The sequence below is a fragment of the Nycticebus coucang genome, chromosome 5, assembly GCF_027406575.1.
Source record: "Nycticebus coucang isolate mNycCou1 chromosome 5, mNycCou1.pri, whole genome shotgun sequence".
NCBI lineage: Eukaryota > Metazoa > Chordata > Mammalia > Primates > Lorisidae > Nycticebus > Nycticebus coucang.
The window spans coordinates 122491949-122509687 of record NC_069784.1 but is presented as its reverse complement, the minus strand read 5'-3'; the positions used below and the strand labels follow the sequence as shown (position 1 = coordinate 122509687).

At 41.7% G+C, this 17739-nt stretch overlaps 1 protein-coding gene across 2 annotated transcripts in view; it reads right to left on the bottom strand.

Annotated features, from left to right (window-relative positions):
- Window positions 1-17739, bottom strand: part of GRM1 (glutamate metabotropic receptor 1) — a 378348-nt gene that overhangs the window by 54686 nt on the left and 305923 nt on the right. For both annotated transcript variants that reach the window (XM_053592650.1, XM_053592651.1), the window contains exons 5-6: window positions 13270-13516; window positions 8929-9097 (exon numbers count right to left, since the gene is read on the bottom strand). In XM_053592650.1, the coding sequence (XP_053448625.1) occupies window positions 8929-9097; window positions 13270-13516 (416 nt within the window). The remainder of the gene's footprint in view (window positions 1-8928; window positions 9098-13269; window positions 13517-17739) is intronic.

The following is a 17739-nucleotide window of genomic DNA, read 5'->3' as shown; positions in this document are numbered from 1 at the left end:
CCTGCCTGGCAGCTTGCCAGCAAAGGTCTTCAATTTCTGGTCTGTTTTTCCCCAGCTAGGGTAGGAGTTCCTGCAAAGAAAGGGCCACGTTTATGTTTCCTTTGCACTCACAGTGCTGGCACAGTTCTTGGCACATAGTTACTCCATAATGTATGTGGGAGAAAGGAAGGAAGGAAGGAATATGGAATATTAGATGAACCGAAGACATGGAAATAAAGAATTCAACTGGAAAAGAGGAAATCGAAGAAAGCCATATGGAATTAAATAAAAATATCAATGTAGGAAAATCCCTATTTCATGATCTGTTATAGAGAAAATACAATGAAAAGAGAATAAGAAAATAAAGTGATCACAAAATTGCATCTACATGGAGCCCCACTGTGTACGAGGATAGGATACACTATTATAGGTTAGTGCTACGTAGGATAGCACTAACCTTCACAAGGAATCCAGGGATAGGGTTAATTACATACATTTTTTTGTTGTTGTTAGGGATTCATTGAGGGTACAATAAGCCAGGTTACACTGATTGCAATTGTTAGGTAAAGTCCCTCTTGCAATCATGTCTTGTCCCCATAAAGTGTGACACACACCAAGGCCCCACTCCCCTCCCTCTGTCCCTCTTTCTGCTTTCCCCCCCTCATAACCTTAATTGTCATTAATTGTCCTCATGAAAAAAAACCAGATGTAAGGAGCTCCATGCCTTGTGCAAGCCTCAGTCAGGTTATTTCTAGTATATCCAAGAGGTAGGCTCTTCCTAGTGTAACAGTGGCTACCACCAGGGTAGTAAGGTTATTCTAAGAACTAGACTTCTATCTCAGAGACTGGCATATATGTATCTTCAATAAATCAATCTTCATTTTTGTGATCCACAGTGCTAGAAGTGGTGCTATGCATGGGGATAAATTAATGAAAAGGCCTGATTACTGAAGTTAAAGAGCTTAAAATCTAATATAAGGTGTTAAGTATACTGCTAAAAAAGGAAACAAAATTCCTATGCACTGCAGCGATGATTCACGCCCCCTTTCATCCAGCCATTCACCGATCTAGTCCTTCACAATATGCATTTGAACACCTACAACGTGCCAGGCACTATGCTAGATCAGAAATACTCAAGAAACAAAACAAAAAAGGAGCATTATAGGTAAAGTCTTTGGAGAAAACTGAAACAAGAAAGGGGAGCAGGGGTCAGGGCAGGGCCTCAGGTGAGGCAAGGGAAGCACATAGGGTCCAAGTTTAAAGTCGTTCTCCCCTCATCAGTCATTAGTCCTTGTCTAAACTTGATGGCCTTGACGGGGGCTGCCTTCTCAGCGTCTGCGCCCTCTGTACCTCACTTGCCTCACTCTGGTCCCAGTCCTGGTAGAAGGCACCTAGAATAGAGGGTTGCAATTTTGCATATGGTAGCCAGGCAAGGTTTCACTAAGATGTCACTATTTGAGTAAAACTTGAGAGAAGAAAGGGGCAGAAGCTCTGACTATATTAATATAAGGTAGAAGAGGCTTTAGGTAGAGGGAAGAGCCAGAACAGCTGGATAGGAGGCCCAACATCCCCTGCACGTCCCTGCTTCCACCTTCCACCTTCCCCCTCCACTCTTATGTATGTACATTATACCCCATAAACACTGATTTTAAATAGTAGAATAGACTCCGTTTCTGACACTGCCACCTAAGGAAGGTCAGCCCTTCTGTACCCCTGCTCCACCCAATCTCCTATGATTCATAGCAGTCTCCACTGGGCCCTGTCCCTGAAAGTGGTAGACAGGCTAGGTCAGAAAAAAAGGTGATTACCAAAAAGTCCAAGACCCAGGAAATCAGCACAGATATGGTCAACATGGGAGAGGTCAAGGTGTTAAGTATGACTCAGAGTGGTTGTGGATAAGTTAATAATACTTCAGTAGAATTTGTTGCTATGATTAGTTCTTGTGAAGTTTCCTCCTCATTCAGAGATACCATAGTAATTTCATTTATTTTTTCACATGCATAGTAAGATACCAAACACAATATTTTGTCTTAATTTTTTTTTCAAAATTTTAGCTAATATTTTTAGTAGCAGGGGCAGAGCACATTATCACTATGTAATTAGAGGCTTCTCAGATACTGGATTTTTTGATATGCCTGAGAATAATTTATATTCAGAACCTGCCATCCTGCAGCAGAACTAAGGAAATGTTACTTCATGCAGGAACCAAGCGCTGTTTCATTGGTTGCCAAAATGGTAACATTAACTGTAAACAATTTAAATGGATTTAAAGGGTTAGTTGGTTTTGATTTACATAAAGAGAAAGCTGAGGTGGCTGGGATAGTCGTGGTCGATAATGTTGCTATTAACATTTTTAACTGGTTTTATGATTATGTGAGAATTGTCTTTATTCTTAGAAGATATAAGCTGAGCTATTAAGGTATGAAGTTTCATAATATTCATACTTTACTTTCAACTGGTTCATAAAAAGGGTATGGAGGAGAGAGAAGAAGGAAAAGAATGAAGAAGAGAAAGAGCAGAAACAGTGAGAAAAAGGGAGGGAAGGAGAGGAGAGAAGAGAGGAAACATGTAAAAGACTTAGAATTTTTGAATGGGTTTTGGTGATTATTGTACTATTCTTTAACACTTTCTTCTATGTTTGAAAATGAGACTAAAGAAGGGAAGTCTTTGTTAACTAGGTCAAAATTATGAGAAAATAAGGAGGTAGTTGAACAAGAATAAAAAATTTCATTACATATATGAATGATATGTTCAAAGATAATCCACAGTTAATAGACACGTGGCAGAAAAAAAAAACAAAAAAACAATCTCCTAAAGCCACAGGCAGGTAGGGATGGATATGTCAAATTGTAGGGCCAAGGTCCTGATGTGCCAGAGCAAACCAAGAAGTAATCAGAAAATGATGACTGTTTCCATAGCAGGAGAATTTGTTCAAGATTGATTTCCTCTAAAATAATTCTCTTGCCATCAAACTCACAACAGAATTCCTCCTCATACTGTCAGAGAGGGAAGCAAACATACCCATGAAATTTTGAAGCACATGCACTGAAGGAGATTGAAACTATTTCTAAATTCTATGGCCTAGCCTAAAATAAAAACAGCTAGGACATAAAGGAACACAGCCACAGAGTGACACGCTTTGAACTCTTGACATGGTGCAATTGCATATGGAAGAGTTGAGGACACAGCGGTGAGTCCAGCATGATCCGCAGTGTGATTTGGAAGAAAATCATCAGAGGAGCTACTCAGACTCATGAGAGGAGGAAGGGTAGGAGGGGAAGCATGGGAGTCTCATCCCAGCACCGTTTTCCCTGTGCTTTGAGAGTCTCTCCTTTCCTTAGCCCTCCGACCACTGGCTCTACTGCATCTGGTGGTAGGTCTTAGCAGGAAATGTTTTATAGTATATCTTTGGTTATTTCATGCAATGTTTCCATCACTGCCAAATAAATGGAATGATAATGCTTTTCCAAATTTTTCTAGTTGATTTCACAGAATACAAGATTCACATTTTATCATGTTATTGAAGTTGTTTTTCTCCCTAAGAACATTAAATTGTGATACTGACAAGTGTGTTATAACCTGGAGCAGAAACATTATAATGTGCCCACCTTCTCTTTTCAACTTTGCCACTGGCTAGCATGAACTCAAGATACATCCACTTCCTAGGGCTATTTTTATATAAAGCAACAGCAAGAATTGGTAGCAAACAGGAGAAGTATATTATATACACCAGATTTATATGTACACACATATACATACATGCACATACATACATATATTCTATAGCATCAATTTTATCCTTATCACATCCATTTTCTCATTATCACATTAGGAAAGGTAGGGTGGTACTGATTGTTCTACAATTTTGGTCAAGATTGAGTGTCCAACCTTCCATACAGACAGCATCTGTTATAGAATAATTTTGAAATCGAGCTAAGTACACAAATGTAAACATACAGAGGACTTTAGGGAACATGAAAATGCCCCCAAAAGAGCACAATCATGTTAAAAGTAAAGGAACTCAGGAAAGGATTATTCAGCAGCTCACCTTACAAGCATGATCTTAGATTTGTTCTGGATCTAAAGACCACAAATGTTCTGGAATCTAAAAACTTAACCCTAATCTCTGCAGAGCCTTGAAGGTCTAAAACAATTTGGCTACTTTTTAATCAATGATTTATGTTGAAAAGTGATAGGGTCAAGGTGAAAATGACTATTAGCAGTTGCAATTTTTTTTTTTAAAAAAAAGGATCGTAGTAGAAATCATAAGTACTCTCCAATGGCAACTTCTCTCAAGTAGTTTCCACCAACGGGAAAAGCCAGTAGCATTTTGTATTGATATCCATAGCACAAATCCACTTGAAGTTCCAATTATAGGAGAATATAAATGGCTCCTTATTGCACTCTCTTAGCTTCTTTTCATCTCTGAGGATATCTTAGATCATAATGAGAATGATCATGTGCCCTTAACTTTGATAATCTGCAAGTCTGTTCTTCGGCCTCTTTGCTCAACCATGGGAAAATCAGAGTGACACAAGAGGTGAAAGTTGAGAAAAAGGCTCTCTACAGGCTTAGATTAAGCATCTTTGGGGCCCACACTCCTAATGCCTTTTGAAAATAAACTTTCAGTTCTCTGATAGAAAATTCCAACAACAATAACAACAAATGAAATCAGTCTACGTTCGCAGGAAGTTGTATCACCTGACCACTTTAGGCACCAACTGGGGAAGCCACAGTCCATGTCCTGTTACACAGTGAGTCTGCAGTGTATAAGTGTAATAGGGCTTGGTTGTGCCTGTAGAACACACCATTTGTTTGTGTATGACAATCAAACATGTGTAAATAAGGAAATGTCAATGATACATGCCATATTCATGTAATTCCTCCAGAATTCTGTTTGATGGGCTGGGGGAGGATGGGAGGAAGTCAGAAGCATCTTCTCTCTCCTACCCCATCCTCCCAATCTCAAGCCATCATATTGGAGAAAAGAATCCAAAGACTAACTTAAATGAGAAAGAAACAGAAGAAGTGATAAGGGAGAGGAGAGAGAAGGAAAAAGAAATGGCAGAAAGCCAGTGAAAGCAAGCTGTAGGACTCTTGCCCTGGTTTCTCTAATAGACTCCCAGAACCTCTTTGTAAATATTGTTTCTTTCATTCTAGATTCTATTCCCCCAGAGTGTTTAACATCGATCACTATTTATGACTGTATTGTGAACTACTGAAAAAAATAAATAAATCTTAGACATTGAAATTTGCATTTGTAGGAAATGCGCCAGTTCATGAAATGAAAGATAGTTGAACAACATGTGTCCGTGGGACGATAACAGCTTTGGGTTGGCTCCAAGCCCAGCATTAGCACTTTCTAGCTGAGAGAGCTCCGGGGCAAGGGATTTAATCCCTCCGGGTCTCAGATCCCTCGTTTTTAAAATGGGGGATGATAATACCTACTTTAAAAGGGCTGTTTCAAGGAGTGATTGCAATGCTGTCTGTGAAGCTTCTGCAGTCCTCGCACGAGGGCACGGTTAACAAATGTCAGTCCCTGGTCTCTGTTCCCTCCTCCTCTTCCTTCCTTCCTTTCCCTTCTGTCACCTCCCACCCCTTCTCACTCCTTCCCTGTCCTTCACCATAACAAAGACAACGCCAGCAGGTTCTGAGTGTGAAACCAACGCGCACATCAGGCTCTTGTTTGCTTGTACAACATTGTCCGCTTTTCCTGAGATGTCTCAGACCCTCTTGGGCCCTGGGCTACCAGCTCCTGCAGAGTTCTGGACACTGCTGTGACCACCACCCTGAGGTGATGTGTTATGGAGACCCTGCTTCAGTGATTAGGTGCCTGGACACCCAGGATGTGTCAGCTCCATTTTGCAGCATCTCTCGTCTACTGATTTCTGGTCAAGTCTGGCAAAATAGAGCAAACTAATAAGAAACAAAAGAGAAGAAAAAGAGAGAAGCCCTCCCCACTTCAGGGGTCTCTCAGCCAGCAGCCTGGGACCCCTCTGGCCCTGAAGTGGAAACTGATTGTTGATTTTGCTCATCGTTCTGTTGCCTCGGTGCCCCTTTCCCCTTGTATAACCAGTTTCTTCTATTAACTTTCTCCTATGGAACCACCTGACATGGGCTCTTGTTCTCCTGACTAGACCCTAGTGTAACATGTAACAATAAAAAATACTACCTTATTTATCACTGTTTGTGGTAAGACTGAAGTCATTCTCTGTCTCTGTAGGATATTTTAAGCCATATTCATATCTCTAAAAATCAACAAGAAAATCAGATTTTTAATTACTCCAAAGGAAACTATCACAAGAAACTTTTATGGGCTAACAGAAAAGACATTAAAAAATATTATTTTAGCAATGTAAATGGCATTTGATATTTTAAAAAAAGGTGTATCTCTCAGTTAATACAAGTTCATGTGCTATGATCCCTGGGAAGCTGCCTCCCTCTGTCTCCCTTCTTTGCAGTGGCCACTGAGATCTGGCTCTATGCATCCTGGGCCTGGTAGGTGGCAAATTAGTGATCTCAGAATGTGCACACTATTATTGCTATTATTTGGGAAATGGGATTCAAATTTCATTTGTTTCTATACCTCCCAAGGTGCTGAGGGAAACAAACAAACATCCCCCCCTCACCGCACTCCTGCAGGTGCTGTTGAGAACGGGTCGATTTTCCTCCTGCAGGGTACACAACATTTCTAAAATTGACCCCCAAGAGCTTTGCATTTATACTGAGTGCTCCACGGCGGCTCTGCCTTGGATAAGCCTGCATGGACATAGCCTGACCATGATGCTAGAAATAACTGCAGTGTCTAGGTAGAGAGATACACACAGACAACCTTGCCTCTGAACTGGAGAGAACAAAGCCTCTCTTCTGGAATGTGCAAGTGAGAATGCACCTGGGATATGAGCACCATTCTCAGCCAGCAGTCAAGGAATATGAGGGTTTGCAAAAGGGAGCTGGAGCACAGGGAATCCTTAGAATATTTTCTTTTTTTTTTTTTTAAACTTTATTCAAATTAATATGAGGGTACAATATTTAAGTTACATTGTTCTTACTTTCAGGAATAATTTCTTTATTTCTGCTAGGCTTTTTTTTTTTTTTTCCTCAGACCCTGCAAAACCAAACTTTGCAGGTCCACAAACTATTTCCCAGTGCTTCTCTACACGGCCCATTCCATGCATATCCACACGCTGGAAAGACACCTCAGCCAGCCAAGCATGTGCCTTCCTCTGGGTGGCAGAAGGGCAGGAGCCCGGCAGGGGCTTCCGTGCTCTCCCCACAGTGCGATTCACTCTACAGACGTCCTGCATTTCCCCACCAGCCAGAAAAGATGCTGCCACCAGAATGCACTGGCCTGGCATCTCATGACGGCAGGCAAGGGGAAGTTTGGGGCGTCTGGCTTTCAGAGGACACAGTCCGTAACACCAGTCGGCCTCATGTGGAAGTATTCCACAGGGACAGGAATCGGAAATGGATTCTGAGCAAGAAGCTGAGCTGTCAGAGAGCCCATATATACTGGCATGGCTGTGTTCTCACACCACTGAAATGCAGTGCACTCACTGGGAGAAGGCAGAGTCTCTGTGTCTCCCGAATGCCCCACACTACCCCAGCCATGTAGGACATCTGGGCCAAATCTCTCTGCAATCCAACAACGTGGGGAGCTGCCATGGCCACGGCAGGCAGCCTGCAGCACCCTGTCAGGGCACTAGAATGGAGTCCATTCTGATTGGCTGGTTGTCCGAATAGATACCAAATTTTTTTAATATTCGGTAGAGAAGGCATATGATGTTTAAAACTAGGGCAATTCGTCTCTGAAGTTTGTTTCTCCTCACCAAGAGGTTGGAGTTACAGAAGAGTTTGAGTCCGCAAAGACAGATCTTCTGAGCTATAAAAGATGCTGCAGCTTCCAAAGCTCCCAGCTTCTTTACTCAGTAGAGATCAGGGTTTCCCCAGCCTCCATACCCAAACTTAGGTACTCTGCCACTACATTCCTGTGTACCTCTCAGGGCCTCTCCCCTGCATGGGTGGCTCTGTGGCCCCTGTGCAGAGAACGTCACAGCAGCAACAGCACAGTGGGGGCCAGGGCCTCACACACCACCTCCTCCATTTCCAGCTGTGCTGCGTGACATTTACGTGACAGCCTGTCTGTTCCCCAAGATGAATCATGGAAAATTAGAGATGGGAAAGACCTATTAGGTCATCTAATCTGCACCCCTGCCAGCTCACAATCACTCCTCAGCACTCCATTTCCGAGTGTATCATCCCGTTTGGTTTTAAATAGTGTGGGACGCAGCGAGTGTTGCTTCCGTGACTTTTCCGCTGAGAATTCTCTCCAGGACACCCAGCAGAGGCCTTAATATGTGATGCCTTTTACTCCAGTTTTATATATACAGTAATGTCATGGTTTCCCTTGTACCCCTCTTCACCACTCCCCTTAATATTATGCTACTGAAAATAATTAGAAAAATAAAGACTCTCTGGGGTAGAAAAAAAATACCAATTTCAGGAGAATCAAAGGACTTGGTGGCGAAAAGGAAAAGGATAATCAGAGCGTCTCTGTTACCTCATTTCAACGTCTGGTATTTTGGTTACATGCTTACTTAGCATTGCTTGGCTTTTGGTTTCTTTAACAATAGCTAGAACTATGACTAAGCAGTATTATCAGTTTGGATTTCCACATTCACTTCTGTTTCAACTGTTAATGTGATTATTCATCCCCTTACTGCCTTAAGATCCCAGCCCATCACTGCTATCCAAATATTCTAATAGTTTGCTGCCTCTATTTCCTAATCTGTCTTTTAAATTTTAGTTAAACATACAAGCAAAAACTCTAAGCCCGGTCCATCCTTTTTGGATAATCTTGTTTTAAACAATGTCTGTATTTTTTCCTTACTAATGCCCAGGTGGTAGACCTCCTCATGGACACCACCCAAGAATGCCCTGGGGGCTTACCTTAATCTGTCCCTTCAAGCAAGGCTCACTGCACACAGACCGAACCATCCCGCTCCGGTTCATCTGGATCTTGTAATCATCGATGTTCAGCACTCCTTCATGCCACGTGCCCACGTGTACGTAATCATAGCGGTTGGTGTCTGTGTACTGCAGATTCATGATGTCATACCTACGAAGAAAATACCGCGTCTTACAAGAATGCAGACAACAAAGAAAACAGGTAAAAAGGCAATAACAGACAGAAGGGAGCTAAAAGTTAGGATCGTCCCACATCCCAACACTAGCGACTGCCAACATTTTAGTTTATTTCTACATTTCCTATGACTTTCCAGAATGTCTATTCCATTCTTCATCTTGGTGTATCACCCATAGAGGCTAAAGAATACATCATTTTTATACTTTTCTGTTTGTTTATGCCATTTTTTTTTACACTGGATTAAAATGAATAAGTTTTATCAAGTCTGGAGCCTTTCTAAAGTGCAAATAGAGCAAGAAATCTGAGGAAGGCATCCTCAATTAGTAAGGATGCCAGAGACTTCACATCTTGTACATTGACATTTAAACTAATCTCTTCCCTGATTAGGGCAAGTATTTTTAAAACCAAATAATTGGTGTTTGTTATTTCAGTAATTTCGAATGTTGGAATTTGACACAATGGCAAAATCTTCATTAAGAATGCTTCACTATGTATTTACAGTATATCAAAGATCATGTTGTACAGCATATATCTGCACATACATGTACATATATGTACATATACATACATATCATGGATGAGATTGGTACCCATATAAAAGCACCCCAAGAAAGCTCTCTTGTGCCTTCTACCACATGAAGCCATGATTACAAGGAATATCTATGAGCTAGAAAACAGCCGTCAGCAGACCCGCTGGCATTTTGGTCTTGGACTTTCCACCCTTCAGGATCATGAACAAAAACTTCTGATGTTTCTAAACCAAACAGTTTGTGATATTTTAACAACCCAAATGGACTAAGCCAATATGTAAGGCAACATCATGATATCATTCATGTTGGTATTACTATGAATGCCTTAAAATACTCTGATTATTTCATTACAATAAGAGAAATGGAGAATATCTATGTGTTGGCATAGCCATTTATATCTCAGTTGGAAACTTTTGGGTATTCCTACATCTTCTTTCCATGTTACTATTCACTTCAAGTAAACTATAACTAACTGAAAGTTTCCCAAAACCATAAGTCCAGCTCCCTCTCACTGGCTCTGCAAAGTGAGATTCTTTTGGGGAACACCTACGCAGAGTCCTTGCCCCCTGGGCTAGAATGTGAGTCATGGCTTCTTGCTCTTTGTGCTTGACCCAAGGACATAGATGGCAGTGAACCAACACACATTCCTCTTCTTCAGCTCTCTTCCTTCCCCTCTCCTCCCAATACCCCTCCCTGTCCATCCCCTCTGCTCTCCTAATCCCTTGCCTCTTTAAATCTGACTCATATGCACAGTTCTTCTCAGCACAGCCTTCCAGAAACCTACATCAATCGAAGCTGGTGTCTGAAACCGATTGGCTGTATCTAGCCTCATTCTTTATAGACAATGATCATCCACTGATTGGCTTTTCTGCCTGTTGTTTATGTGCAAGTGCATCCTGTCACTCACAGAGTAGCTGGTGGGTTCTTCACATCTAGATTCTACCAGTTTCTACAAACAGCTACTGCCTAAAGCAAAAACGGACTCTGAGAGAGCAAAGGAAATTCTCCCCTGCCAGATGAGCTGAATTCACCTAGAGAGAGAAGAGAGCAGGGCACACCTGGAGCAATTGTTCATCTCTTTGCTGTTCTGACTTTCAGCTAATAGAGAGTTATTATCTCTTTTATTGTTGAGATACGCCAGAAAGTCTTCAGAGCAGCTCTGAGGGATAGTCAAGTGGGCACTGGCGGTGGGTGGATGGCTCACACTCGTCTTGTTGATCAATGACGCTAAACTGCACCTTCAATATCTTTCCATTTAAATTCAATACAGCTATAGAACCTGCTGTGAATGTTTGGTGTCAGTAAATTTCCCTTTTTATTCCCATTAATTTTTGCGTTTTACTCCATATCACATCACGACAGAGGCTTTCAATGAAGCCTTTTCTGCAATGCTTGTCTTCGAATACCTTTTTCCTTTAAATCAGTTTCCTAAGGCTATAATTTCAGCTATGTTATTTGCTCTTTCATAAGGGAAATCAGTTCACACTTCATTTTTCTAGCATTTAGAAACAGAAAAATTCACAATATTTTGCTATGAAGACACATTTTTTTAAAGTCCAAAAAGGTGGAGAAAAGAATACTAAAGGATACCCTAGGAAAAATACTAACTTACTAAAAGGAGGCCTCCCCTTCACTGTGTGTGCTCCTGAACACTGCCCTTTTCTCTTGACCCCAGGGTCCCTTCCAGGAAACTTGGCCCTGATTTGGCATTATCTTCACACTACAAATTACATCTTTACATCCTCTCATTGCAGTTTATGTTGCGTGATGATCAACTGAAATAATTAGAAGAGGGACCAAAGGCATGAATGATGATATGATAGGAAGTAGAAGCAAAAAGCGATGGTTCAAACCGGAACTGAACATAGATTAGGTTGCCCGATTTCAAGCAGGAGACAATGGTCCTCAGAAAAGACCCAGTGAAAGCTCATGATCTGAAGGTTTAATTAAAAGTGGAAAAGACACAAGCTAAAGGTATGCAAGAGGAAGACAGTTGAATTTGTAAAGTGTTAAAAATGGTTGTGATCCTGTGTGAGGCACGTTGTGTATGTTACCTTTTGGAAGCATGAAGAAAGGTTCAAATTCCAAATCTGACCCTATACTGAGCCTAATTTCCAGCAGAACACAGGATTACAACAGTGGGTTTAGAGGAATGGGAGCCAAGATCACAAATTTCAGACCCACTCCTTGCTCCTGGGGCTGTTTCCTCGAAGGTGTTCATGTGCTCAGGTCCTGGATCATTTATCCATTCTGCTCACATTCCAATCAAAATGTGCTCCCACCTACTGGCAACTTAGAAAGAATTGGATGAATTCATCACCTTAATTGTTGACAATGACATAGCATTTCTTTTCCTAAGGCTACTAGATTTTAACAGGGAGAACTCATTTAGCTCTCAAAAGATACTCCTTCAATGGAGAACTTCAAGTTTACATAAGCAGAAGAGACACATGGAGGATTATAGATGCTCAAGTAGTCCCTTGGACTACTACTGAAACAACATTAGAAAAGTTGCCAGCCACCGTGTGTCATCTCAGGATCAGCTGTTAAGAAAAGTGTGAGTCTCAGAGTCAGACCACACTGTCTCCGCTGCTGCTGTCTATGTGACATTAGGTTAGTTTCCTAATTTCTCTGACACTCAGTTTGTTATCTATAAAAGAGAGATAATGGCATCCATACAGTGTGAGGATTAAATGATTTGAAGTCCCATTTTAACACAGCATATGCTTTCCTAAAAACTCTAACTCTGAAAAAGTATGGACTGAAATATAACAGGGCCTGTGGGACTGTGGGCAGACTGTGCATCAGCCGCGCAGGGGGGCCTTTTTCTTTCCTGTTGCAGATCTTCATTCCTCTCCTCCTGTTCTGATTATCTCTTTCCAAGGAAAATGTATATGCATGAACACAACTGCTCTAGACTCTGACACCATCTCCACGTGCCAATTACGTGTTAGCTAACCAGTGTTACCAAAACACTGCAGAGCAGACTACATATAAATATCAAATGACTGGGGGAAGATTTTATATGTATATATGTATATAAATTAAATATATACACACACACATATGGGTTTAATTTTCCTTTGCTTCTTTTTGGTTAATTCTTTGAAAGCCACAGGTACTCAATCCTAAAAAGAAAGTCCTTCCTTTTCTAAGAGACTGGTTGGCAAAAACAAGTTAGCCCAAGAAATAGGGGCCCATGTGTGGGCTTGATTATCTTCACATAGTAAGTTCTTCAAGGCAGTGTAATACTAGAGTAGCATTGCGGCCAATCAGAAAGATGCTGGCTGGTGCGGGAGCGCTGGGTTGTTCCTGTGGCCAGGGGTCATCTCTTTAGTGTCCTGGACACGCAGGAGGTCCCAGGCCTTCTGACAGAAGAGCTGGGTGGTTGCTGGGTAGTCAGGTGCCCTGCGTGTTTACCAAGGAATACATATATATTTTTTTAAGTGGTATGGTCTTGGTAATTTCCACCTGGTATTATGTGTTTTTAGCTATGTAGTTGTTTCTGTCCTGACACGCAGAAAGCATGGAACCAAATGAAACCATCGGCTCCTCCCTCTGGCTAGTGGAGGCTCGCGTCGTTATTCGGATTCAGTACCGGAAAGGTGACTTTACCTTCCTGGAGCGTCCCCCTTCTCGTCAAACCACACCTCCTCCCCGGACACGCCGACGAAGGAGGACTTGATGAGGAAGTCGAGCAGCTTGCTGCCGTCGATGGGCTTCATGGCATCGCACAGGCCCACGTGGCCCGGGCAGAGCGCCAGGTGCATGTTCTGCAGCCCGTGAGCCATGGCATAGATGGCGTTGATGACGAACCCCATCTTGCTGTCCTGCACGTAGTTTTCTTCCAAGCTTTCGTTGCCTGTAACAATAGGGACAGATCACTGAGGAGGTCACAGGAATAAGGACCAGGCCTGCAGTTTAATTCTCAAAGGCTTTTCAGGGTTCTCAAAGCAAAGTGCATTGACATTGGCAAAAACCAACGCGAAGCTTTGGACGTGTGGGGAGCTTCAGGGGATTCTCACTGCAAAGGGTTTATCCGGTTTCGCTTTCTCTATCCAATAATGGTTTTATGAGGTATAAAACAAACCCCATCGAGGTGAAATAATGAAATAAAGAACTTTCAAATATTATAAGGAAATCCTGAAGGAGCAATGGAAATAACTCATCCCCTCTTGTTTCTCAGGAACTTATATTAAAATTTTTCCTGTATTGCCGTGCTGGAAAGGCATTTCTTTTGTATCTTGTATCATATCCACGGTTCATAGTAACTCAGTCTGCACATGACCCAGGATATTGTCTTTTGATGATTCTGCTCTATTCATCATCTCTATAACCACAAAACCCCAGGGATAGAAAAAGAACTGGGTAATATAAATCTCTTCTTATATATGGTTAGCAGGGTAGAAATACTTAAATTAGATTTGCTAATTATTAGAAACACAGTAAAAAAGGTTTTTGATGGAAGAGTCATACTACACATTAATTTTAGACTTTTGCTATTAATTTCCAAAACTCTGTGATCATTTCTACTTATGTTACGGGTGATCATAAATTTCCCACCTGCTGGTCTATAAGAACAGTTGTGCATTAGATATAAGCTCCATATTGGAGCTAAATTTTAGTTCTTATATATGGATGGGAAATTTGGGGACCATTTGGATTTGCTGAAATAAAGGTAACATGTTTGGAAAACAAAACCTATTTGTAGCACATCATGGCCACAATTAACAGACTTTATATTTTAGTTGTAGAAATTTGTGTCTTTCTGCAGTGGGATTTTTCTCCCTCCATTGACTAAGAGGGAGAGTCTATGTGATTAAAGTACTAAAAATTGGGAACGCTGGCACACTCAGCTGCTATGGTGCTGAGAACAAAGTGAGGCTTGACGCACTCCCACCAGCTGCCCTCTTCCCTGCAGGCTAAATAGGGCACTGGACACCATGGTTCCTGCACCAAAGACTACCAGAGAGTATTTAGGAAGTTAGAGAATTTGGATCTTTAGAGGAAACGGTAAAGAGTTTTGGCTTTGATAGTGAACTTGGGATGAAAAAGGACATTTTTAAAGAGTCCTATTTAAAGGCTGATCTATTTAGATATAGTTGAAAATGCAAAAAAGAAGCATGTGTGTCTGCCCTAAGAGTGAGATACAAAATACCCTGGCCAGGTTGAAGGGGAAAAGGATTAGATTTTAACCCTTCTTCCTGATTCACTTGATCATTGTTAACAGTGTCATTTTCTAAAGTAACATATTCCTGATTGAAAGGAAATTTTCCTGGAGGAAATGAGGAGTAAAAGAGGCAGGAAGGGCATTTTAAATTAAAACCACAAAGAATAAGTATAGAAAGTTATATAAGACAGAAAGCAAAGATCCACCTTCTAAAAATCACAAAGTCATTGAAACAGGGGAATTTAAGTCTGTCACCAAGAACCCCTGGCCCTTAATGCTAGTTTACTTCCCCTCCCTCTCCAAACTTGTTAGGATAATGAAAGCAGTCAATTTGTGCATTCTGGCTGATAAATTTTAAACAAGCCCCTGTAGGTTTGCCCAAGCCCCCAAATGCTAAAACCGCATATTAAAGCTACTAGAATCAGACCAATTACCAGGAGTTTAAAAAAAGAAAAAATTGAGTAGTACAATAACTTTCTGTGCAGTAGCCACTTCAATAGTCGTGGTCAATACTAAACACCATCTCCTTGAAGTCACAGCTATTATAGTCAACACCAGGACCAAAGTGTAGGAAAATATCATAACAAACACACAGTGTTCTGCACCATACGGAAAATTCTCTTCTAGGGACAAGCCTTATGGCCCCCGAGGCTGCAGTTCTTGTGATAATTGCTATTTAAGATGCATTTGACATAGAAGATAAAACATGATGTTAGTGTTCCCAGTACAGATTTCTTAAGCCAATGGTTGTTTTCACATTTCTGTGAGATTAATGCTTTCTTTTTTGTTCTTATTAGGGTGATTATACAACTTATTGTCCAAACTCGGTCACTTCTTAGAGCAAAAGTGAGTATCAGTGGTCACTACTCCCGGAGCAAAGGGATCAATAAGGCGAACCAGGCGAAATGTGACAGATCTCTTCACATGTGACAGATGTCACATGTCCTCCAACAGTATTTATGTCCTGGTGTTCTTGTGGGTAAGATTAACACATACATATGTCTACACACGTGTAAATATATGTACACACTTGCCTATACACATGTTTATACAAACTATCGGGGAGCACGTTCTTATTAATTTTCTATTTATCTAATTTTAATGGGAAATATCTACAATAACACCACCACTTCAGGGGTGTATGTTATATACAATATCCGACAGATGAGCTCCAACGTTTACCGTAATCCTGCCACTCAGATGTTAATCTCACCATTTTACATGTTTTGCAGGTGAGGAAAGAGTATGGTATAACTTGAATCCAACGTCTCCTTGGTCCTAGTTCTTTAAATTACACTCAGTGGCAACAAGGGGGCAGATATAGAAATCAATAGATAAAAGAGACACTTTTCTGGTGACAGAAGGTAAGGCACCTTGCTGTGCCCTGGCATCAGGGTCATGCCCAGTTTGGGACTTCTCCCTGAGATCCTTCCAGGTGCGCACAGCTTCTCTCCAACTAGAAGCACTGGCCCCCAGTCAACAGCAAACTGGGAAAAAACAGCTCAACCAGTCAGTATGTATCTTATAAAGAGCCAGGAGGCTAGGTACATGTTTCCAGGGGATATTTGCAGTGGGGTGGTTCACACCCTTTACAAAATAAACACAGCCAGCCTTCATGTCTGCGTCAGTCTGGGTGACCACAATGCACCCCCTTATCCTGGCAGCCCTGCATAGGAAGGGACTTCCTTCCACCAGTAAGAACTCTCTTCAGCTGCTACCCCAGGCTCAGCCCTGCTGGCTCCAGTCTAACAAGCTAGCATTAGAGGACATGTGACAGAAAGTTCCAAATTTGTGTGGACTTTACAGTAGCAGTCCTGAAACTTTTTGGCACCAGGGACTGGTTTCATGGAAGACAATTTTTCCACGGCCCAGGGGAGGGGAGTGGTTTTGATATGAATCTGCCAGCAAATGCTTTATAATGGTCTCTGTGCGGTCAAACCTCTCTGCTGACGATAGTCCATATTTGCAGCTATCACTCCCCAGTGCTAGCATCACCACCTCAGTCCACCTCAGACTGTCGGGCATTAGGCTCTCCTGAGGCACACACAACTTAGATCCCTTGCATGTGAAATTTATAACAGGGCTATCACTTCCATGGGAATCTAATGCCACTGCCAATCTGACAAAAGTGGCGCTCAGGCAATGATGTGGGCCCTGTGGAGCAGCTGTAAATACAGATGAAGCTTCTCTGGCTGGCCTGCTTCTCACCTTGTGCTGTGTGGCCTCGTTCCTAATAGGCCATGGGCCAGCGGTCTGCAGCTGGGGCCTGGGGGGTGGCAGCTCACAGGACCATTTTCTCTACCATAGTAACTGTTCCAGATAATGTTCTGAGGATCTATCATCTAACAAAGAAAACCTGTTACAGCTTCCCTGTCCTCCAGAGATCCTGTATTTTCATGACCAGTAAATAGAGAATTGTAAACTAATAACATCGTCACTTGGTGGGAAGGTGAAAACACATTGGCTCTATGGAATTTAGTGCTTCCTCATAATAGTAATATCAGAGTTATTAGTAAGAAGGGCATTTTATGACTCATTTTCTATGGTATATTAACCATCTGAGACCAGAAAGGTATCATTAAACCATTACCTTCTCCAATGTGCTAAATAGAGCCAAAGAATTTTAGTTGGCTGTGTTTATTTCAACTTCAAAAGAACATTTACCTCACTACTTTACAGTGGATTGTGAAAATAGCTACCTTGGTTCTATATAGCAATCTTGTTCCAATCACAAAACCACAACAGGGGCTATTAATTGCTGTGTGAGTGCAGGAGCACACTGTGCCTACTCAGAAATCCACGGTAGCTGGGAAAAGGAGCAGCAATTCCATCTGTGGCCTTCTAGGATGCCACACTATTCTGCAGAGTGTAGAATAATACGTCAACAATGTATTTGCAACCAGCCATGGATCTTA